Here is a 24,965-nt window from a genome sequence, read left to right as displayed (position 1 = left end):
GGTGACCGCGACTACAGCGTTTAATGGGTTCTCAAGCAAAAACTCCATGGATGGGAATCCCGCGCCTCTGAAGCTGCCCAACGAGGCGGTCTCCTGGTGGCACCTGCTCCGCCAAAGGAGCAATGAGGGACTGCGTTTAGATGAAGCCGGTATTGAGCAAAGCTTCTGGATCAGTCAGGCGCTCAGAAGGGACGTCTGTGGGAGAGGGGTCAGACTGTACTCAGACGCCGCCCGGGGTGAGGTTGGTACTGAACTGGCTGAGGCGTGGAACCCCTACCCTCCACCCTCGTAAGGTGCCGGGGCCAGTTTGGGCCGGGACTCCTAGAATTTGAATTGGGGGTGGTCTAACGCTGTCGCCTGCGGGGTGTGCAGGAGGCCCCTAGGGAAGCCAAGTGTCCGCAGAGTCGGGGCGCCGCTCTATGCTCGGCTCTCGATTGCTCGCGCCTGGCAGCGGCGGGCTGCGCACGCGACGGCTGGGGCTCTGCGCTCGAGGGGTCGAGCCTGGGCCGAACCGGCGGCGGCGCGCACTCTGCGGAGGCCTCTGCGCCTCGGGCGAGCGGGTGAGAGAGGCCGCGGCGGCCAGCGCGGGGATGTCGAGGAGCTCGAAGGTGGTGTTGGGCCTCTCGATGCTGCTGACGGCGGCCACTGTGGCCGGCGTACATGTGAAGCAGCAGTGGGACCAGCAGGTCGGTGTCACGTGACCGTCTCATCCGGGCCCGCGCGCGGTGGCGACCTGGGGCCTCTCGTGGTCTCTGCCGGTTCGGTTCCTCAGTTCGTCCTCGCGTCTTTTCCCCGCGGTGGCGCCCCTGCACCCCACGCGTTTGTGGCTGCAGCCGGTGGCCGCCCTGCTGGGTTCCGGGCGCTGCAGCTCCCGGCGTGCGTGTGCAACCTGGAGGTTCAGGAAGACCCGGCCGCCGGGCTTAGTGCCTTGGGAGCCCCGCGCTGAAGTGGCCTTGCTCCGCACTCGCACGGCACGCACGCTTTTGGGGTGCACAGAGGCTCTGTTTTCAAGTCACAGTTGGCCCGCAGGGTGCGGACCTTTCCATGTGTCACTTGGGCCGCTAGAAAATAGAAGGCAGGGAAGGAGTTTCTTGGGGTGCATTCTGCAAGTTACCAGCCTCTCTCCTGGCCCAAGGTTGGGGCTAAAGCGTAATGTGTTTTAAGTGCTTCTGATTTTATCCTATGGTAAGGGAGCCCCCCTCCCCATACTCGTTCTCCATGCCTTTGACCAAGATAATTTGGTGAGATATTTGAACTTCTCTTTTAAATGAACAGTTTGCTGTGGAAACTGGAATCTGGGAACGACAGAGATAACAGCCTCCAGATTTTCTTTTTGGTACTTTTATTTCAGGGAATATCCGTGACCTGCTGATCAGCAGTGACTGACCATCTATTCTTTTCTCTCAGTTCATATTTTCTTTCTTATTCAAGTTGGCAGACCTTTAATGGCTGATTACTGTGTGGAAGCTACCTCACTAAGCACCTTGGGAATACGAAGATGAGGAAACTCCACTCTTCCAGAGTCTATCAGTGATTCACAACCGTGCTGAGAACGGGGAATTGGGTCGTTGGTGAATTTTCAGAGAACAACTTGGCAGTGATTGGGGTTGAACCTAGTTCACCAAGGGTGAAAATAATGGACAGGATGAATCGAGAGTAAACAGTCTTTTCTTGATTTGCCTACCTAGAGCTTTGGACTGTGCTGTGTGCTTGATATAAAGAGATGAAGTGGATGACGTCTTTGTTCCTGGTGTTCACAGACTGTGGAAATTAGAAGAGAGGAAGCATGTGATGATACAAGAATTTTGACGAGGAGGATGGGGATGAGATGACTTAATGAAAGGGCTCAGGAGAGATCAGAGATTTGGGATTAAAATGTGCTCCTAAGGGGCTAGCTTTTGGAATAGAGGCAGAAGACTTCCGCCTCTTAGAAGGAAAACTAAAAGATGTTGATCCTGGGAAAACTTGAGATGGCGTAAAATTTAGTATGACAGATGTTGTTCTGACGTCAGTGAAGTGATTTTTGCAGGGTTTGGGTAGAGATGGATTAGAGCTTGGCTTTGGACCCTAGCTAAACATCAGATGTTCCCGGAAAGTTTTTACAGTGTGACTAAGGTTTGGTCCCCACCCCAGACCGTTTAAACCAGAATCTCTTGGGGATGGGGAGCTGGTTCAGCAATGTTTTAAAAGCAACCCAGAGAATTTTAACACAGGTCTAAGAACCATTGTGTTACAGAGTGGAAAAGTGGTTATTTGGAAGTTAGCGATGAAGAAAATGTTGACCAGGTTGAAAAGGTTGACCAGAATAACGTGTGTGTGTGTGTGTGTGTGTTTTTTTTTTCCTTTTACGTCTGGTTCTTCATTAGGGGCTTACATTGTATTAACAGCAGTGGGAAAGAGTAGGACAAATGATTTCGCACGTTGACGATGTGTCAGAAGATTCAAGGAAGCAAGAAATTAAATAATGAATGTTGTTTCCTGACCGTCTACCACATACCAGGCAGTGTATTAAGCACTTTACGTATATCATCTTTAATCCTCACAGGAACCTAGCAAAAATTAAGCAGTGCTACATGAGGAGCCAGAGTTCTAGGTGTTAGGGTTGGAAGAATAAAGAGGTCTTTAGTGGTTAGAAAGGTAGTTCAGTGAGGGTCACAGGAAGGATGTATGAGGCAATCAGCATAGACCTTGAAGCCTAGAAGATAGCAAATGATGGGATGGAGAGCCAGATCATAAGCACATATGACACCTCTGAGAAGGAAGGGTAGGATCTGGGAGGCAGGTGTGGAAAGAATGATTCTGGTAAATGGTGTGGGCTTGGGAGGGTGGGTATTGGTGTGTCATGGTGTAAGAAGCACAGGACAGGAAGACCTGCGGTCCAGGGAGTGGAATAAGCACCTCCATTTTTGTCTCAGTGGGGATCTTGCCCAGGGTGCATGGTTCAAGACAGTTGGGTTTCAGTTGAGTTACATCAATCCTGAGACTCCTTCAAATCCCTCATAATGAAGCTGTAGACCTGGAGGAGGTCCAGCAAGTAGGTTTTATATTAGGTGAGTTTTAAAACTAGGTAAAATAATTTGGAAAAAACCCCACAAACATACGCAGGCCCTGGGCCCCACTCCCATTAATTCTACTCTATACAGCCACTATTAAAAACTGTTTATTGGCCAGGCATGGTAGCAGCACTTTGGGAGGCTGAGGCAGGCAGATCATTTGAGGTCAGGAGTTCGAGACCAGCCTGGCCAACGTGGTAAAACCCCGTCTCTACTAAAAATACAAGAAAGTTAGCCAGGCCTGGTGGCGCACGCCTGTAATCTCAGCTACTGGGGAGGCTAAGGCACAAGAATCACTTGAACTCAGAAGGTGGAGATTACAGTGAGCCAAGATCATGCCATTGTACTCCAGCCTGGGCCACAGCAAGACTCCTCAAAAAACAAACAAACAAAAAACCTATTTATTTATTTGTTTAGAAATGGGGGCTTGTTCTGTCACCCAAGTGGGAGTGGAGTGGTGCAATCTCAGCTCTCTGCAGTCTGTGCCTCCAGGCTCAGGTGATCCTATCACATCAGCCTCAGGAGTAGCTGGGACCACAGGCACACACCACCACTCCCTGCAATTTTGTTTTTTTTGTTGTATTTTTGCTAGAGACAGGATTTTGCCATGTTGCCCAGGATGGTCTAGAATTTCTGAGCTCAAGCAGTCTGCCTGCCTTGGCCTAAGATTACAGGAGTGCTGGGATTACAGGAGTGAGCCACCACGCCTGGCCTAAAACCTGTAGAGTATTTTGTGAGCAATAAACTATAAAATGTTAGTTATTAGTAATGACTAAATTGATGTTTTTAAAAGTCTCATCTTGGGTGCCAGGTCCATGTTCTGAAATGCTGTGGTTTTTTAGTGCTTACTAAGGTAACTACCATTGATGAGCATTTATTTTTTCCTCTGGTAGTAGCATTCTTCTTTTTCTTCTTTCTGTGTTATATAATTAATTAATAATTCGGCATGATTTTTACATTTTTAACTTTACATGCTAGAAGCCAAGTTCAGATTTTAGTAATCTGCATTTTTTTCTCTTGATGTTTGTTGTTCAGCTAGGATATAGTAACTCGCCAAGTTTTTAAAGCATTACATATCAATTAAAGTTTAAAAATTTAACATTGGCCGGGCGCGGTGGCTCATGCCTGTAATCCAGCACTTCGGGAGGCTGAGGCAGGTGGATTACTTGAGATCAGGAGTGCAAGACCAGCTTGGCTGACGTGGCGAAACCCTGTCTCTACTAAAAATGCAAAAATTAGCTGGTCATGGTGGTGCGCGCCTGTAGTCTCAGCTATTTGGTAGGCTGAGGCCGGAGAATCACTTGAACCCAGGAGGTGGACGTTGGTGGTGAGCTGAGTTCACACCACTGCACTCCAGCCTGGTTGACAGAGGGAGACTCTTGTCTCAAAAAATAAATTAAAAAAAAAATTTAACATGGTGCCAGTTTTTTTTTGTTTTTTTTTTTTTTTGTTATTTCCCATTACATTTTCTGTACTAAATGCTCAGGAATTTCTAAAAGTATGATAAGAAATCATTTCAGTAATAACATTTAGCACACTACCAAATTTATTTGATCGTTTATTACATTTTACATTTGTACAGAAAATTAAAATAGTAACTGGGTATTTGGAATCTGAAAGTTTTAAGTGTATTTTGGTAACGCTGTTATTTGGATTTGAATGGCACAAGGATGGGGACCACCTGTTCGGGATGTTACTGAAATCTGTTTCTTACGTTTTTAGAGGCTTCGTGACGGAGTTATCAGAGACATTGAGAGGCAAATTCGGAAAAAAGAAAACATTCGTCTTTTGGGAGAACAGATTATTTTGACTGAGCAACTTGAAGCAGAAAGAGAGAAGATGTTACTGGCAAAAGGATCTCAAAAATCATGACTTGAATGTGAAGTATCTATTGGACAGACAACACGAGTTTGTGTTTGTGTTGATGGAGAGTACTTTAGTAGTATCTTCATATTTTTTCTGGTCACTGTCCTTTTACACTTGATCAAATAAAGGACAGTGGATCATATATTGTAAATTACTGCTTTCAGAGTCCCTTATATCTGAATAAAGGAGTGTGGGCAGACACTCTTTGGAAGAGTCTCTGTCTGTGTGATCCTGGTAGAAGCCCTGTTAAGGTCACTGTCCAGAGCTTAGGGTTGTTACTGTGAACCACTGCTGAGCTTGTGAGAAGGAAGGGATGGATAGTAGCATCCACCTGAGTAGTCTAATCAGTCGGCATGATGACGAAGCCACGAGAACATCGACCTCAGAAGGACTGGAGGAAGGTGAAGTGGAGGGAGAGACGCTCCTGATTGTCGAATCCGAGGACCAGGCATCAGTGGACTTATCACACGACCAGAGTGGGGATTCCCTCAACAGCGATGAAGGAGACGTGTCGTGGATGGAGGAGCAGCTGTCCTACTTCTGTGACAAGTGCCAAAAATGGATACCAGCCAGTAAGGAGCTTCTCAATCCCTTTGATTTGTCAATTCCTGTGTGAAGGTTTGTTTTTCCAACCTGTGAAAGAAGCGTGAATGTAAAAGAGACCTAAATAAAAAGATAATTATATTTATTCCTAATCGATCAGGTATAAATTTATATAAAACATAGGCACGTTTGTACTAATGAAACTTACTGTCAACCTCTATCACATTGTTAAATTAACACTTTTGATGGTAACTCAATAAAATTGAGAAAATTGGAAATCCTGTGTTACTTAAAGAATTAGCCATGTTTTTCTGACAAGATCATAGAGATTTAGGGCCAGTTCCAGTCCCAGTGTTGAATTCATGTTCAAGTTTATAAAAATTACTTTGTTAATATTTAACTTATGTGGAGAACTCCTCTTATTGTATACTGAAAAGAGGTTAGAATTAGCAGATTGAAGGTGTTTTTTGCCCTTTTTCTAGGACCAGTCTTTTTTCCCATTTTCCTTTTTTTTCTGCTGGCAAGAGATATATCATACACACTCCCTGATTGACTCAATCTTGAGATTTTTTTTTTCTTTTTTTTTTTTTGAGGTGGAGTTTTGCTTTTGTTGCCCAGGATGGAGTGCAGTGGAGCGATCTCAGCTCCTGGGTTCAAGTGATTCTCCTGCCTCAGCCTCCCAAGTAGCTGGGATTATAGGCGTTTGCCAGCACACCTGGCAAATTTTTTTTTTTTTTTTTGAGACAGTGTTTCGCTCTTGTCACCCACACTAGAGTGCAATGGCATGATCTTGGCTCACTGCAACCTCCGCCTCCTAGGTTCAAGTAATTCTTCTGCCTCAGCCTCCCGGGTAGCTGGATTACAGGCATGTGCCACTACGCCCGGCTAATTTTGTATTTTTAGTAGAGATAGGGTTTCTCCATGTTGAGGCTGGTCTTGAACTCCTGAGACCTCAGGTGATCCACCCACCTCGGCCTCCCAACATGTTGGGATTATAGACATCAGCCACTGTACTCGGCCCTAATCTTGAGATTTTCAATGGCCAGCTTCCTGGTACTTGAGGAGCGTGGCTTGCCAGCCATCACATGGTTCGTACCGAAACAGGATTTTCCCGTTAGGCAAGAGACTAGTAAAGATATACTACTTGAGGAATGCCTTTGTGTAATATAATTTGTAACCAAGTCAGAGAAATACATATATAATTGTGAAGAGGGTCATTTTCTGGCATGTGGAAATGTTTTTCTTAAAATGGGTTCAACTTCAAATTTAGTCACTGTTAACAAATTAATAGTAATATTTTCATGGGAAACGTAGAATTTACTAGTTAGATGGTTTTTGCTTCTGAGCGGTCTCTGCTTATTAATTTCAGGTTCTGCCTGAATTCTCAGTGGCTTTCCCTTTATCCTGTGAGGACAAATTTTAAACTGCCCTTTGTGGTCAGGACCCTGCTAACTGTAGCTTCTTCGATTTCCACACAACTTTGCAGTTAGGGTGAACTTCTCATTCTTCACAAACAATTCTTATCCTTAGGGCTTTGCACAGTTTTTTTCCTCTGGAATATGCATCTCCACAGCCTCCATTCTCCCTACACACAAAGACACCCCTTTTCACCTGGCCAATTTCTAATCCTAAGCCTCCCGCTAATATAGGTTGGGCCCCCCCCTCACACTGCCCTGTGGTGCACATCACATTCCACTCCTTTGGTTTTCATGTGTCACAGAGCATCAGCATCACCTGAGGGACTTCAAGAAATGTAACTCCTAGGCTCTGCTTTAGAAATTGATTAATTTTATCTGGGCTAGAACCAAGCATATTTAGAAAACCAAGAACAACCTGGGTGATTCCAATGCACTGTGAGCATGGAGAACCACTGTGCTGTTGTGATCACCTGTTTTCTATGCAGCCCTCGGGGAAGTGCAAACCTGTGAGAGCAAGCACCATTTTCTGTCTTGGACTTTGTATTCCCAGTTCCTAGCCCAGTGCCTGGTATGCAGAGGGAGCTCAAATTTTTTGAAAGAATGTGTGAAGAGACCTGCCTTTGGGAGTCAGGAATGTGACAGTTGGGAAATCCAGCAATAATACCTGCTTTTCCAGTACCTTTCTCCTAAAAGTTACTGGGTCCTACAGATCTTAGTGGGCGTATACTTGGTGTTAGAAATCTTTCTTACTCCCTTCTTTTTCCATATCTTGCAATTGTGGGTTGTCTGAAGAAAATACGACTCGACATAGGAAAGGAAAATCTGGGTGATAAATGGATTAAACCTTTGGGTTACCGCTGCTCTAGATAAACCCGTGATGTGACTTTTTGTTTTTCTCCTAGGTCAGCTGAGGGAACAGCTCAGTTACCTTAAGGGTGATAATTTTTTTAGGTTTACTTGTTCGGATTGCTCAGCAGATGGCAAGGAGCAGTATGAAAGGCTGAAGCTGACATGGCAGCAAGTGAGTAAAAAGCCCTTCCCCGAGTCCATGAGGGTGGTTCCCCCAGGAGTTTGTTGGAATGAATATCTAGAAACTTAGGGATGAGCTTTTGAGTTGTTTGGAGGGGCACTTTTTATTTCGCAATGAAATTAGATACCGAATATATGGAGAAGGGAGTGAAAAATACTCGTCGTAATCTCAGCACTTTGGGAGACCGAAACGGGCAGATCACCTGAGGTCAGGACTTCGAGACCAGCCTGGTCAACATGGTGAAACCCCACCTTTATTGAAAATACAAAAATTAACTGGCTAGTGGTGGGCCCCTGTAATCCCAGCTACCTGGGAGGCTGAGGCAGGAGAATCGCTTGAACCTGTGAGGTGGAGGCTGCAGTGAGCCCAGACTGCACCACTGTACTCCAGCTTGAGCAACAAAGTGTGACTCCTTTTCCAAAAAAAAAAAAAGAAAAATATTCACTGCTGACTTGGCGAATTAGGCTTGAGAGGCTTGAGAATCTCATGATTTCATTTATATGTGATACCAAGCTCTGATTATAATTGAAAATGAAATTCTTATTTTCCTGGCAGCCATTTTAAGAACAATAAAACTTTTTTTAAAGTGGAAAGATGGCTACGTTGAAAATAGATTTGGAAGAAGGAAGGTGACTGATTGCAAAAACCAACATAACCCAGCTTTTCTGCATTTGAACTCGGAGATGTTTGAATTTTGTTTGCTGAAATACTTGTTCATTTTTAACCGTCTGTAATACCAACATGCTAATCTAAGCCAGCTGTATCCTAAACAATAGCTTTTTACTGATCTCCAGGTTGTATTAAATTGTTTTGGTTTTGTTTCTATATCAATAGGTTAATGTATAATATGAATAATAATAAGGTATCAATGTATACTTTTTAGTTCAAAAACCAAATGAAGCCAGACATGGTGGCTCACATCTGTAATCCCAGCACTTTGGGAGGCGGAGGCGGCCAGATCACCTGAGCTCAGGAGACAAGCCTGGGTAACGTGGTGAAACCTCGTCTCTATAAAAAACAGGCCAGGCGAGGTGGCTCATGCCTGTAATCCCAGCACTTTGGGAGGCCGGGTGGGGCGGATCACCTGAGTTCGGGAGTTTGAGACCAGCCTGGCCAACATGGTGAAACTCCGTCTCTACTAAAAATACAAAATTAGTTGGGCGTGGTGGTGCATGCCTGTAATCCCAGCTACTTGGGAAGCTGAGGCAGGAGAATCGCTTGAACCTGGGAGGCTGAGGTTGCCATGAGCCGAGATTGCGCCACTGCACTCCAGCGTGGGCAACAAGAGTGAAAGTCCGTTTCAAAAAAAAAAACCAAAAAACAAAACAAAACAATACAAAAATTAGCCGAGTGTGGTGGTGGTGTACGCCTGTGGTCCCAGCTTCTCAGGAGACTGAGGTGGGAGGGTTGCTTGAGCCTGGGAGGTTGAGGCTGCAATGAGCTGTGATCGAGCCACTGCACTCCAGCCTAGGTGGTGACAGTGAGATCCTGTCTCAAAAAAAAAAAAAAGAATTATATATCACTCAGTTTTTATGTTCATTCATTCATTCAGCAAATCTATTTATGTATTTACGTATTTATCTATTCAGCAAATCTATTATGAACCAGGTACTGTTCTAGGCCTGAGACTACTGTGGTGAACGAGACAGCTAAGGCCTTTGCCCCAAGACAGCTGACATTCTGTGCTTAATTTTGATAATAAACAGATCAACAAGATAATTACCCACAGCACTTTTTACTTTGAAGGAAATAAATAGATTGGTGAGAAAGATTTTAAATTACACCATTTTAGCGACTTATGATGTTCCTTGTAAATTGTAGTTGCCTTAGCAGCCTCAGTCTATTATCTTAATTATCAGTGCTTTATTAGGACATCTGATGAAATCTGTCAGTGTTGAATTAGGAAGCCTTTTCTTTGACTTGCCTGAAAAAAATGTAAGTAGAAAATGAAGAGAAGTTTGTATTGAGGATAGAGCCTTATAAATATTATAACTGGGACATTTTTCTGAAGTGTACATGGGATACTGTGTGTAGGCAAGATCTTATTAATAGATTATTGTGATACGTGCACACAGGTAGGTTTGTATTTGTCCTGCAAGTGGTTTCTCATAAAAGCTGTATAATGGAAGAAGAAACAAATATATGTAATTTGTTATTTTCAAAATGTGAGTTTTCTGTAGTGGGTCTTTTAAAAGAAAAGCTGGCTTTTGCTTATTTTGCTCAGAATGTGTAATATTGGCTCACTTTGCATATTTTTTTTTTTTTTTTTTTTTAAATCTTTTTGAGACACGGTCTTGCTCTGTTGCTCAGGCTGGAGTGCAGTGGCGTGATCTCAGCTCACTGCAACCTCCGTCTCCCAGGTTCAAGCAGTCCTCCTGCCTCAGCCTGTCTAGTAGCTGGGATTACAGGCACGCGCCACTATGCTTGGCTAATTTTTTGTATTTTTAGTAGAGATGGGGTTTTGCCATGTTAGCCAGGCTGGTCTCGAACTCCTGACCTCAGGTGATCCACCCACCTCGGCCTCCCAAAGTGCTGGGATTACAGGTGTGAGCCACCGTGCCCGGCCACTTTGCATATTTAATTAGACTAACATAACTTGCAAATTATTTTTTTACTTCCAAAAGACATATTGATGGTGGATACTAACCTGGTAGGGTGAAGTGATAACTTAGGTTGCATATATCTGATTCTTAGCAAACAACTGACCAGTATTTCTAGTTGTATCTGAAAAAGCCCATCTCTTGTTGAAGACCTGAAAGAGAATCAGTTGGTCTTGAATAGACTCCATTGATGTAGCCACATTCTTAGTATATTGAAATGTGGGTTTTCTGTCTTTAAATCTTAAACTTTGAAAGATTTACCAAAGAAATATGTAGAAATGTGTGTAACACAAACAGCATTTTGTTTGTATTATAAAATACTTACAGTAAAGAGGTCTGATCTCCTGATTAAAAGGCCCCTTCCTGCCACGCTCCCTTTCTGTGTCCTTTCCTCTTCCTTGGTGACTCCTGTGAATAGCAGTTCCATACAGAGGAGAAACTTTATCAGACACTTGGGAAGAATAGGGAAGGTTTTACATTATTTTCCTGGAGACTCATTCTTACGGCACAAGTAAGGATACCATGATCGATCTTTGCCCATTATTTTTCTACTGTTCTTCAGCATATACTGAGTACCTGCCAGCTCTGAGCTAGGCCCTGTGGATACATTGGTCCATAAGATCAGCTTCATTACTGATGAGCTTGGTGTGGTAGCATGAGAACAGAAAACTAAACTGGTGTTCATTTTTTTTTTTTTTTTTTTTGAGATGAAGTTTCACTCTTGTTGCCCAGGCTGGAATGCAGTGGCTTACTGCAACCTCTGCCTCCTGCATTCAAACGATTCTCCTGCCTCAGCCTCATGAGTTGCTGGAACTACAGGCATGCACCACCATGCCCAGCTAATTTTTGTATTTTTAGTACAGACGGGGTTTCACCATGTTGGCCAGGCTGGTCTTGAACTCCTGACCTCATGTGATTCACCCACCTCAGCCTCCCAAAGTGCTGGGATTACAGGTGTGAGCCACCATGCCTGGCCTGGGATTCATTCTTTTAGATCATAAATTCCAGGAGATGAGGAAAAACAGGTCCTTTATATATTAGTTTATAGTTTTCCCAGTAAAGATTAAGTGATAATAGAAAAGTTATTTTCAAGTAAATATGCAAACTTTAACTTTTTAAAGTCATAAAATGTCTCAATTATACAGAAAAGTCATAGAAATAAAATAACAGATACTTTATCACTGAGATTATCAGCAAATACATGTTTCTGAGATACTCTTCTGAGAGTGGGTAAAGCTTGTTCTATGATTTTCTTAAATTATTTATTGAGCAATAATTATTTTTTAAACTTGTGGTGAAATATGCATAACATATAGTTTACCATTTTTTAATGTACAGTTCAGTGGAATTAAGTACATTCACATTGCTGTGTAATCACCACCACCATCCACCTTCAGAATTTTTTTATCTTTACAAAATGAAAGTCCATGCCCATTAAACTCTAACTTCTTATGAATATTGATTGCTTAAAGGAAGATGTTTGTTGGCTGGTGTAGACCAGATGCAGATATAACTGGAAGACATTTTTAAAAATCTGTTCATGGGGTTAATTGTTTTTTTTTTTTTTTGAGACGGAGTCTCGCTCTGTCACCCAGGCTGGAGTGCAGTGGCCAGATCTCAGCTCACTGCAAGCTCTGCCTCCCGGGTTCACGCCATTCTCCTGCCTCCCGAGTAGCTGGGACTACAGGCGCCACCACCTCCCCCGGCTAGTTTTTTGTATTTTTAGTAGAGACGGGGTTTCACCGTGTTAGCCAGATGGTCTCGATCTCCTGACCTCGTGATCCGCCCGTCTCGGCCTCCCAAAGTGCTGGGATTACAGGCTTGAGCCACCGCGCCCGGCTGGGTTAATTGTTTTTAAACTGTCTGCAAGTATTGCAAGTTTAAGAATGGGGGAATTTGAAACTTGGTTAGTGAAGGGTCAGAATTACTGGGCCCCTTTGAGTGGTGTAGATATAGGTCTTTCCGTAAGACTGTTGGGGATTAAATGCTGTGAATACAGATGTTGGGGGAATTAACTGCAATTTACTACACTCCTTACAGATACAGGATGCTCTTTATAGAAATAAGGATTAGGCTGGATGCAGTGGCTCACATCTGTAATTCCAGCACTTTGAGAGACCGAGGCGGGCGGATCACTTGAGGTCAGGAGTTCAAAACCCTGTCTCTACTGAAAATACAAAAATTAGCCAGGAGTGGTGGTGCAAATCTGAGATTCCAGCGCTCGGGAGGCTGAGGCAGGAAAATTGCTTGAACCCAGGAATCGGAGGTTGCAGTGAGCCGAGATCGCACCATCACATTCCAGCCTAGGCATCACAGTGGGACTCCGTCTCAAAAAGACCAAACAAACAAACACAAAAAAAATCTATATGAGTATATGGGTATAGATTCAAAGAAAAATGTCTGAAAGGATGGGATTATTTCTTGATAGTGGATTTCAAGTGATTTTTACTTCCTCCTTTTGCTCTTTTCTGTATTACTGAAGTATTTTACAATGAGTATATGTTATTTATATTTCTGGAAAATACCTCCCCATTTGGGGCCATGAATTCCTCATCTGTAAAATAAGAGTAGATTAGATTAGATTAAGAGTTTGCATCCTGAGCTCTGGGGGTGTCTTGGAGCCCTCCGAGAATGGGCTGAGTGGCCGGGCCTTTCAGTTTTCTGTTTCTCCTCTAATGCTGATTTCATTTGAAGGAGGGATTTGACAGGTAAAAATGGCCGAGTCACCGAGTAGATGGCATGTAGCATTATTTTTAGTTCTCAGATTCTGAGAATCTTGTTTTTGCCCTCTAAGAGCTTAGAAAAGTGTATACAAGGGTGATTTTCAAGATACTTGATAAAGGGTAGTGCCATTGATCAGAAAATGCTGGCTGGAGTAGGCACCTGAAGGCCTCCTGCTGTCAGAAGGTAGTCTTTGATTTAGGACTGCACTGTGTAGGGTGCAGATCCTTGGGACAATGCCTGTTTATCAGCTGATTCAGGGGCAGCTCTGTTGTAGCCATCAGTTCAGCCACACAGCCCTGCGTGTGTGGCACCTAAGGATTAAATGCTTAGTTCTGCACATAATTAAGTGGATTAGTGATATCTAACGAAAGTGAAAAGGAAGTAAATTCTACCCTGGGAATATTGTAAGATACTGTCCTTCCTTTGTTCCCTCTGTTCCCCGCCATTCCTACTCAGAATATAAAACAGAAGAAACTTTTCCCCCCTCAAGATTAACATCCCTAACCGTGCTGTTCTCCCACCTCTTGTTTCAATTGTGTTTCAGGTCGTCATGTTGGCAATGTACAACTTGTCTCTAGAAGGAAGTGGACGTCAAGGTTATTTCAGGTGGAAAGAAGATATCTGCGCTTTTATTGAGAAACATTGGACTTTTTTACTAGGGAATAGGTAATGTGTTTTTAAAAAATCTTATACTTGAAGGAATATGTAAAGAATGAAGTATATAAGATTTGAGACTGCCTAGTGTAGCGTTGTTAGAGATTTATTTTAATATTTTTGAGACAGTCTCCCTCTGTCACCCAGGCTGGAGTGCAGTGGCGCAATCATAGCTCACTGCATCCTCAACTTCCTGGGCTCAAGTAATCCTCCTGCGTCAGCCTCCTGAGAAGCTGGGATTACAGGTGTGCACCAACATGCCTGGCTTATTTATTTATTTATTTATTTATTATTTATTTATTTATTTATTGAGAGTCTTGCTTTATCCCCCAGGCGGGAGTGCAGTGGCGCGATCTCAGCTCCCTGCAACCTCCACCTCCCGGGTTCAAGCGATTCTCCTGCCTTAGCCTCCTGAGTAGCTGGGATTACAGACACCTGCCACCATGCCTGGTTAATTTTTGTATTTTTAGTAGAGATGGGGTTTCACCATGCTGGCCAGGCTGGTCTTGAATTCCTGACTACAAGTGATCCGTCTGCCTCGGCCTCCCAAAGTGCTGGGATTACAGGTATGAGCCACTGCTCCTGGCCTTATTTTTTAATTTTTTTGTAGAGACGGGGGGTCTCATGTTGTCTCAGGCTGGTCTCGAACTCCTGGGCTCAAACAGCTCTCCTGCCTCAGCCTTCCAGAGTGCTAGGATTATGGATGTGAGCCACCGTTTCTGACCTTGTTAGAGATTTAGAGTGTTTACTTGTGGCAATTACAAAGAATTTTTGAATTCCAGAGAATGTTTTTACTTTTTTAAGATTGAAAAAACAAAAAAGAAAACTTGGCCAGGCATGGTGGCTCACGCCTGTAATCCCAGCACTTTGGGAGGCCGAGGCAGATGGATCACCTCTAGTCAGGAGTTCAAGACCAGCCTGGCCAACATGGTGAAACCTCACCTCTACTAAAATACAAAAATTAGCTGGGCATGGTGGTGCATGCCTGTAGTTGCAGCTACTCGTGAGGCTGAGGCAGGAGAATCGCTTGAACCTGGGAGGCGGAGGTTGCAGTGAGCTGAGATGGTGCTACTTTACTCCCGCCTAGGTGACTGCGCGAGACTCCGTCTCAAACAAGCAAACAAAAAAAACCCAAAACACAGCAGTGCCTTCTAGGAAGACAAGAGAGGAAAAATAAGGCAGTTACTGACTGTATGTATTTAGGTTGCCCTTAGTTAATTTTTTTTTTTGAGACGGAATCTCCTTCTGTCGCCCTGGCTGGAGTGCAGTGGCGTGATCTTGGCTCACTGCAAGCTCTGCCTCCCAGGTTCACGCCATTCTACTGCCTCAGCCTCCCGAATAGCTGGGACTACAGGCTCCCACCACCATGCCCGGCTAATTTTTTGTATTTTTTGTAGAGACAGGATTTCACCGTGTTAGCCAGGATGCTCTCGATCTCCTGACCTTGTGATCCACCTTCTCAGCCTCCCGAAGTGTTGGGACTACAGGCGTGAGCCACCGCGCCTGGTCGTTAATAGAGTTTTGTGTTACTAGTATTTGTTTTGTTAACTCAGTAGACACTTTTTTTATATGTTTAACTGTTTTTCATAGTGCCTAGCAAAGTCTGGGCACATCTGCATATGGCTTGTTCATTAGTCACTGTATTTACCATTGCACTTTGAGTTTGCTGCTGTGTGCTCGCCTCAGTGGCTGCTTTGGTTCATTAGACTCGGGGATGCTGATGCACAGACCTTGCGACCGTGTGTTTTCACTAAAGGTCCACGTGGACCTGACAAGACTTTTATTGCTCTTGGGTACTTGTGAGTTTGCTACCACATTGGTGAATTTTTGTTTGAGATTCTGATTGTTAGTTGTTGTCTGAAGTCCTGTGTGAGATTCATGAATCTTACATAATGAGATTAGTTTAGACATGACAAAGTCTCTGACCACTTCAGGTCAGGGCAGGGAGTTCATGCTTTTCCTCACTCGGGACTCACTGCAGCCTCTGTTTCTTCCAACGCTGAGGAATCACAGCTTTGCTTGTGTTACTGAGATGCGGGAGGGCAGTCAGAAGGAGGGTGACCTTCTGCAGGCTGCTGTGAGAAAATGGAATAGACTCCCTACATTTTTACAAAAGGGGTTATTTTGGTTCTTGAGCTATTTAGTGGTGCTAAGAAAAGAATCGACACTATAACTGGTTCTTTCTCATAAGGAAAGGAAATCTGTTGTTTTAGTTTAATGATATAGCACTATTTATGGAACTTAATGCACCCCATTTATAAGGGATAAGAAAGGGAAAAAACTGATAAAATTGGATCTTGGAAGGTTTTCATGATCTTCGAGTGCTGTTCTATTTAGTGAGTTATCTCCTGGAAGAAATTGGATTTAGATTGCCTGTTTTTAAGGATATTGCTGGAGTTTAACAGAAGTTGTTTAGTTGCTTCATTTGTTCATTTCTAGAGCATGTTTTGAGAGGAATCAGCTGAGCCTTATTTCTTTGTAACATGCCAATGAAAGGCATTAATTACTCTCCAATTTCTGTGTAGCGTAACTGTTATCTAGTGTGTTGGCCATATTGGTATATCACCGGATTTATTAATTTGATCTTCCTATTTAAATCAAGTCACTTAAAAAAATACATTAATTTTAAAAGAAACTTAACATCATCATGGTAAGTGGGAAACCTATATAAATTGTCGTAAATAGAATGTAACAATAAAAAATAAAACTGCTGTTAAATTGTAGCTGGATCCCATGGCATATAATGGCAAGCCATGGCTTTCTTTTCCAGTCAAAAAGGGAGGCTACAAGTGTTAATGAGAATTTAAAGCAGTAAACTTCTCTTGATCTAACCAGAAGAAGCAAAAGAGAATTAGAAATCACTCTATGATTCTTGCCACCTGGTTTCATGCTGTAGTGCTACTCTTCACTTTGGGAACTCCACTTGAAACATCAGTGATTGGAAAATCCCCTGAAGCCACTACCCCTGGGTAGTTACCACTTGCTCAGATATCTCTGTGTATGTTAACAAGATAACCATACCCCAGAGAAGCTGTTTATAAAGAGCATTTATGTTTAAGGTACACTTTTTTTCATAGCTACTAAAGATTTTCATTCTGTTATCCATAGGACATACTTTATTTATTTATGTATTTACTTACTTATTTTTTTGAGATGGAGTCCTGTTCTGTCGTCCAGGCTGGAGTGCAGTGGCGCGATCTCAGCTCACTGCAACCTCCACCTCCCAGTTTCAAGCAATTCTCCCGTCTCAGCCTGCGGAGTAGCTGGGACAACAGGCACACCCGGCCATGGCCGACTAATTTTTGTATTTTTAGTAGGGACAGGGTTTCACCATATTGGTCAGGCTGGTCTTGAACTCCTGACCTCAGGTAATCCACCCGCCTGCCACCCAAAGTGCTGAGATTACAGGCATGAACTACTGCACCTGGCCAAGACATACTTTAAATTCTTAAAACTTGTAACCATTTCCTATTTGTCACAAGATCGAGAAGAATAGTATACAGTGTAATGAAGTTCTAAATTTTCTTTCGGATGTTTACAGGTTTCTCTTTTATATCTTTAATATGTTATTAAAGTTTAAATGTAGAAAGGTGTTTTTTTTTTTTTTTTAGTACTAACCTAAATAATTTTCTGTACCATTGTAGAAACAAGTTAGTATATGAAAACTTAATTATTACTAAATAATTGCCTAATATTAGTTCATTTAATCTGCTTTTAGTCCTAGCCTTGAATTCTTTCAGAAGGTATAGTTTTGATTAGTGAAGAATAGCTTGAATATTTTCTTCTATTACCATATTTTACTGATTTTAAGATACATAATTTTGCAAATTTTGACATCTCTGACAGCTAGATACATCTTAAGGTTACTGATATGTCATAATTTAATTGGTAGTTAGCTCCTATTTGTACATAAAATGGTGTATCTTAAAGTTAATGGATCTTAGAATTGATGAAATATGATAGAACGCATTCGTAGTATCTATACTTCAATCAACTTTATGAGGAGGATTCTGGGAAGGTGGCAGATATGAAGCATCTACCTTCCTGCCTAGACAGCAGTTGCGCTGGCAGAATCAGACTGATGGAACTATTTTGGAACTCTGGAGTCTAATAAAGGCTGGCAGTTTCCAAGGGAAGGCATAGACAGTAGATTGTGGTTAATACCGGTCAATTTTAGTTCTTAATGCAGTAGCAGCTACTCATCCGCCTTCTCCAACCACTAGGGAGAAAGCTGTGTGTGTGTTCCTGGAGTGGCTTACACACAGCTTGTAGCATCCAGGGTGGGCAAAAATAAGCCTGTTTTCCAAATATTGGGTATTTGTGCTCTGATCACTGATTGCTGCTTCTAATCATAGAGGGGCAAAGAGATGGCAGCCATTGTTGTTATAACTCCCCCCATTGCAAAAATGGGTAAAGGAATTTAATAGACATTCCTTCAAAGATATAAAAATGGCCAATGAGCACATCAAAAGCTGCTCAACATCACTAATCATTAGGGAAATACAAATCAAATCTACTAACATGATACCACCTCATGCCTCTTAGGATGACAATTATAAAAAAAAAAAAAACAGAAAATAACAACTGTGGGCGAGAATGTGGAGAAATATGAACTCCTTTGCAGTGTTGGTGGGAATGTAAAATTGTACAATCATTGTGGAAAATGGTCTGGTGTTTCCTCAAATAGTTAAAAATATAATGATCATATAATCAGGCAATTTCACTTCTGGGTATATACTCAAAAGGATTGAAAGCAGGGTCTCAGAGATACTTGTGTCTCCATGTTTTTAGCAGCATTATTCACAATAACTGAGATGTGGAACCAACCCAAGTGTCCATCAGTAGATGAATGGATAAGTAAAATGTGGCATATAGACATAGTAGATATCATTCAGTCTTAAAAAGGAAGGACATTCTGGCACATGCTGCAATGTAGATGAACCCTGAGGACATTATACTATGTGAAACAAACCAATCACAAGAAAACATACTGTGTAATTCCACTTATCTGAGATACTTAGGGTAGTGAAAATCGCAGATACAGAAAGTAGAATGGTGGTTGTCAGCACTTGGTGGGGAGGGTGGAATTGGGAGTTGTTTAACGGATATAGAGTTTCAGTTTTGCCCTATGAAAAGCGTTCTGAAGGTGGATGGTGGTGGTGATTGTGCCATATAAATGTACTTAATACCACTGAACTCTACTCTTAAAAATTAAGATAGTAAATGTTATGTATATTTTACCACAATAATAATTTTGGGGGAAAACTATTTAGGCCATTCATAAATACTGTGTTTATATATGTCCTGGCAAAAAATTTATTCCGTTTCATACAAATATTTTGTTATGTGTCTGTGCTGTGATTTAGCTGGCTCTATTAATTTGCTAATGATGCTGTAACACAAACTGGATGACTTAAACAACAGAAATGTATTCCAGTTCTAGAGGCTGGAAATCTGAAATCCAGGTGTTGATAGGGTTGGTTGCTTTTGAAGGCTGTGAGGGAGAGAATGTTCTATGCCTCTCCCTAGCTTCTGTGCTACAGGCCTTCCTTGGATTGTAGATGACATTCTCCCTGTGTCTTCATGCGTCTTCCCTCTCTACACATCTGTCTCTCTGTCCAAGTTTCCCCTTTGTGTAAGGTCACCAGTCATATTAGATTAGTGTTCAACTTAATGACCCTCCTGATCACTGTTTGCACGTAAGGTCACATTCACAAGTACTGGGACTTCAACATCTTTTGGGAGGACACAATTAAATCTGTAACACTGGACAATAACTTTATAAACATTTATGTTATTTCCAGTTTTTGTGTGTTTAAGTTAGCCTTGTGGGGAATTTTCTTGTATATATATCCTTTGCGTTTTTGTGATTAGAAGTAGATTTGTGAGGTCAGAGGATACACACAATTTTGCTGTACATTATGAAAGTAACCTCCAGAAAGTATATGCCTGTTTATAGTCCCACTGTCAATGTACAACTATGCACCATTTTCCACATGCTAAATAACACATTGGTTTTTAAAATCTTTTGAGTCTTTGTCAATCTTTTTATTGTTTTTGTTTGAGTAGGGTTTCATCCTGTCACCCAGGCTGGAGTGCAGTGGCACAGTCATGGCTCACTGCAGCCTTGACCCCCCAGGCACAAGTGATCCTCCCACCTCAGCCTCCCAACTAGCTGGGACCACAGGCATGTGCCATCACACCCAGCTAATTTTTGATTTTTTTTTGTAGAAATGAGGTCTCACTATGTTGCCCAGACTTTTGTTTGTTTATTGCAGTGAAAACAGTGAAAATTTACTGTCTTAACCAGTTCTAAGTGTACAGTTCAGTAGTGTTAAGTATATTCACATATTTGAATATAAATTCACAGATGGCCAGAACTCTTCTCAGCTTGCAGATCTGAAACTCTATCCCTATTAAAATAACTCCCCATTCTCCCCTCCCTACAGCTCTAGGCAGTCACCTTTCTACTTTCTGTTTCTATGAATTTGACTACTCTAAATACTTCATATATGTAGAACCATACAGTATTTGTCTTTTTGGGACTGGCTTATTTCACTTAGCATAATGTCCTCAAGGGTTATCCACATTGCAGCATATGACAGGATTTCCTTTATTTTTAAGACTGAATAATATTCTGTTGTATGTGTTTATGTTACATTTTGTATTAGGGTTTGGAAAGATGAGAAAAAGATAAGAATGTAGGATAGGTACTTTGGGACCAAAAGGTTGGGGGTTTCATTCTCTCCATCTCAGACAGTGGTTTTTTTGAGACCAAGTTTCGTTCTTGTCGCCCAGGCTGGAGTGCAGTGGCAGTCTTGGCTCACTGCGACCTCTGTCTCTCAGGTTCAAAGATTCTCCTGCCTCACCCTCCCGAGTAGCTGGGATTACAGGCGTGTGCCATCACACCTGGCTAATTTTGTATTTTTAGTAGAGACGGGGGTTTCACCATGTCAGCCAAGCTGGTCTCGAACTCCTGACCTCAGGTGATCCACCCGCCTTGGCCTCCCAAAATGCTGGGATTACAGGCATGAGCTACCATGCCTGGCCTCAGATAGTGCTTATGCCTACTGTATCTTAGCTTATTTATTTTCTGTGTTTTCTATTAATAATACATCTCTGTTCCTCAGAATGCTTTTCCTTTGCCTTCCCAGCATTATCTTCAAACTGTTAGACTGGTCTTCTTGTGAAAGACTGTCTTTTAGGATTTCTGGCATTCAATTTATGTTTTCAAGGTGGAAATAGAACAGTTGCCTTAAAAGAATTTTCAGCAGGGAACCCCAGTAGTTGACATTTTGTACGTTTTGGTTATTTCGTCGTGCAGTAGGTGCTTGTGGAACATGCCACATAGTTTTGTTACCACTCTAGTGCTTCAAGGCAGATAGGATCAGATTGAGAGATGTATGCAACTTCTCGGGTAAAATCAGCTGTTTACCAGAGCCAGTGATTAACTTCTATCACAAAATGCCCAGGCTTGGAGTTACACTTTTTGTGTGGTTTATTCTTGGGAGCTGTGCTTAATTCACATAAAAAAGCAACTTAATTAAAATTAGCCCGTAGAATTCCATAATTGTGATGATTGTGATGAGAAGTATTTTACGTGCTTTGTTTGAATTCTTTCGTTTAATCCTCCTAGCAACCCTGTGAGATAAGTTCTATTGTCCTGATTTTACAGATGAACAAACCGAGGCTGCTAGAAGTTGGTAGTGCCAGGGTGTGAAGCAGGCAGACCCCAGAGCCTCTCTCCTGCCTCTCGTGCTCTGCTCCTTCAGTAGCTGGAGGTGCCATTGCATGTTGCAGGCCAGGAGTCACAGTATACACAGACTGTCTTTTCTGTATAATGAGCAAATTGAAGTGCCAATCATTTTCAAATTCTTGGACTCTTTAGGAAAAAGACTTCCACCTGGTGGAGCACCGTGGCAGGTTGCCTCAGCGTGGGAAGTCCCATGTACTTCCGTTCAGGTGCTCAGGAATTTGGAGAGCCGGGATGGTGGAAACTTGTTCATAACAAGCCCCCAACGATGAAACCTGAAGGAGAGAAGTTGTCTGCCTCTACTTTGAAAATAAAAGGTACTGTTGTGAGAACAGTACAGAAGATGCTAGTCAGACCAGAGCCAAGCGGGTGTGAGCCCAGGAGACACTCCTGCTTCTACTGGGCATGGCTTGCTTGCCTCTCTGGAACTACTCTGCTTAATACTTCTGTGATGACACTTGTGTGTGTGCTAGAAATAAATGCCACAGAAAAACATTTTATCACTTCCTAATCAAGCTATCAGTTTTATAAATTTCCCAGGGTATCTGAAAGGTTCAATGTTTTCCATCTGGTTTTTGTTTTTAAACTTCTCACAAAGGTGAAAAAATGTTTTAAAATTCCCTTAATAAATAACATGATGAATTCCCATGTACCTTCCACCTCACTTTGACATTAACTCCTGACAGTCTCATTTTATCTAAATCCTCAATGCTTTCCCCCAACCTTCCCCATTCTTACTGTTGGATTATATAGAAACAAATCCCAGGAATCAACATTTCATTCCTAAATATCTTAGACTATCTCTTAGAGATCAGGATTCTTTCCTTTTTGCAGCCTGACCATAATGCCATTTTCACATTTAAAAAGATGTTAACAGTAACTTCTTACTATCACATATTGATCTGGTTTTATGATCTAAAAGTTTTAATGAGCTTTTAAATTTTATATTTATTTGTTTGCTTGTTTATTTATTTGAGATAAGAGTCTCACTCTGTCACCCAGGCTGGAGTGCAGTGGTGCAATCTTGGCACACTGTAACCTCTCCCTCTTAGGTTCAAATGATTTTCGTGCCTTAGCCTCCCAAAGAACATGCCACCATGCCCAGCTAATTTTTTAAAAATTTTTATTAGAGATGTCTTTTGCCATGTTGGCCAGGTTGGTCTCGAACTCCTGACCTCAGTCTTTCCACCTGCCTTGGCCTCACAAAGTGCTGGGATTATAGGGTGAGCCACCAGACCAGACTGATGAGCTTTAATATAATTGGGAAGAAAATCAAATAGTACTTAAGGGTGTAAAGTATGTAAGTTCCCCCTCCTGCCTATTGCCTGCAATTTCATTTCCCAGAGTAACCACTGTTGTCTTTTGTGAATACTTTCAGAAATGATCTCTGCAGATTTAAGCATTTTCTTACTTTTTAAAAAAAGTAAAATGGACACATACTATATGAGTTTTCCATTTTTGCCACACTTACCAGTATGTCTTGGACATCTTTCCGTGACAGTACATGTAGATTTACCCTATTTTATTTCATTACATTCATTATATAATTATGTGATAATTTGTTAAACCATTCTCCTGTTGATGAACATCTTGGTTGTTTCTACCTTTTTGTTGTTTTATTTATTTATTTTTTAATTAAAACATTAAAAAAAAAAATAGAGATAGGGCCTCACTATGTTTCCTGGGCTGGTCTTGAACTGTTGGGTTCAAGTGATCCTCCAGCCTCTGCCTCCAAAAGTGTTGGGATTACAGGCATGAGCCATCATGCCTGACCTTTTGTTACTTTAAACAGTGCTACAATTCTACAAATTTGTGTACATGTGAAAATGTGATAAATTCCTGGAAACAGAGTTTCTACATCAAAGGGCATATTCATTCAAAATTTTAATCAGGATTGCCAAATTATCCTCTAAGAAACTGTAATAAGGCCGGGCGTGGTGGCTCATGCCTGTAATCCCAGTACTTTGGGAGGCCAAGGTGGGTGGATCATCTGAGGTCAGGAGTTCGAGACCAGCCTGGCCAACATGAGGAAAGCCCATCTGTACAGAAATACAAAAATGAGCTGGGCGTGGTGGTGCATGCCTGTAATCCCAGCTTCTCAGGAGGCTGAGGCAGAAGAATTGCTTGAACCCGGGAGGCAGAGGTTGCAGTGAGCCGAGATCACACCACTACATTCCAGCCTGGGCAACAGAGCAAGACCCTGTCCAAAAAAAAGTGCCCATTGAAATGCCCATGAAAATGCCCATTTCCCCATACATTTACTGAGCTTTATCAAACTTTTTTTTTTGGCTCACTGCAGCCACCACCTCCTGGGCTCAAGATCTGCCCACCTCAGCCTCCCAAAGTGCTGGGATTAACAGGTGTGCACCACCACGCCTGGCTAAACTTTTAATGTTTACCAGTTCCAGTAGGTGAAAGACAGTATTTATTTGTTTAAATTTGCAGTATAACTTCTTTTTTCTCAAGAGAGATCTAAGTCTTTTTTAGTTTAGGGCATTCATTGAACATTTCTCTTTATTGAACATTATACTATGCATAATGATAAATTAGCAAAGGAAACTAAAGTTGAGTAGTTATTTTAAAATTTAGATATGGGTTGAGCAATCCAAATCTGAAAATCCAAAATCAAAAACACTCCAAAATCTGAAACTTTTTGAGCACCGACATAACGTTAAAAGGAAATGCTCATTTGGAGCATTTCAGATTTTGGATTTCTGGGTTTGGGATACTCAGCCCGTAAGTATAATGCAAATATTCAAAAATCCGAAAACATCTGAAATCCAAAACATGCTTGTGCCCAAGCATTTCAGATGAGGGATACTCAGCCTGTATTTATTCTTTCCTATCAGCCTCAAAACCAACTTTAGATCCCATCATTACTGTTGAGGGACTTAGAAAACGAGCAAGTCGCAATCCTGTGGAATCTGCCATGGAATTAAAAGAGAAAAGGTCTCGAACTCAGGAAGCAAAAGACATTAGAAGAGCCCAGAAGGAGGCTGCTGGCTTTCTTGACAGGAGCACGTCTTCTACCCCTGTAAAATTCATAAGCCGAGGCCGCAGGCCAGATGTGATTCTGGAAAAAGGTGAAGTGATTGACTTTTCCTCCTTGAGCTCCTCTGACCGCACCCCGCTGACAAGCCCATCTCCTTCTCCTTCTCTGGATTTCTCTGCTCCCGGGACACCTGCCTCTCATTCTGCCACGCCTAGCTTGCTTTCAGAAGCAGATCTGATTCCAGATGTGATGCCCCCACAAGCCTTGTTTCATGGTAAGACTTTGGTTGCTTTGGTCTTTTATTTTGGGTATGGCCCGTGGTATAAATGTAC

General features: G+C 42.2%; 2 protein-coding genes across 2 annotated transcripts in view; both read left to right on the top strand.

The window, feature by feature from the left end:
- Nucleotides 1-490: 490 nt before the first annotated feature.
- On the top strand, nt 491-5,740 carry PET117 (PET117 cytochrome c oxidase chaperone). Its single transcript, XM_017895520.1, has 2 exons — nt 491-686; nt 4,776-5,740. Exons 1-2 carry the CDS (start codon nt 591-593, stop codon nt 4,923-4,925), a joined length of 246 nt encoding a protein of 81 aa, XP_017751009.1. The 5' UTR covers nt 491-590; the 3' UTR covers nt 4,926-5,740.
- KAT14 (lysine acetyltransferase 14) overlaps nt 5,147-24,965 on the top strand; it is a 45,355-nt gene continuing 25,536 nt past the window's right edge. The window contains exons 1-5 of the mRNA XM_017895519.1: nt 5,147-5,491; nt 7,783-7,901; nt 13,779-13,900; nt 21,777-21,958; nt 24,491-24,907. Of these exons, the coding sequence (XP_017751008.1) occupies nt 5,233-5,491; nt 7,783-7,901; nt 13,779-13,900; nt 21,777-21,958; nt 24,491-24,907 (1,099 nt within the window). The 5' untranslated portion in view covers nt 5,147-5,232. The remainder of the gene's footprint in view (nt 5,492-7,782; nt 7,902-13,778; nt 13,901-21,776; nt 21,959-24,490; nt 24,908-24,965) is intronic.

Source organism: Rhinopithecus bieti, unplaced genomic scaffold (assembly GCF_001698545.2).
Source record: "Rhinopithecus bieti isolate Rb0 unplaced genomic scaffold, ASM169854v2 scaffold_25396, whole genome shotgun sequence".
Classification (NCBI taxonomy): domain Eukaryota; kingdom Metazoa; phylum Chordata; class Mammalia; order Primates; family Cercopithecidae; genus Rhinopithecus; species Rhinopithecus bieti.
The sequence above is the reverse complement of the archived record's forward strand: the minus strand, read 5'-3'. Positions and strand labels throughout refer to the sequence as shown.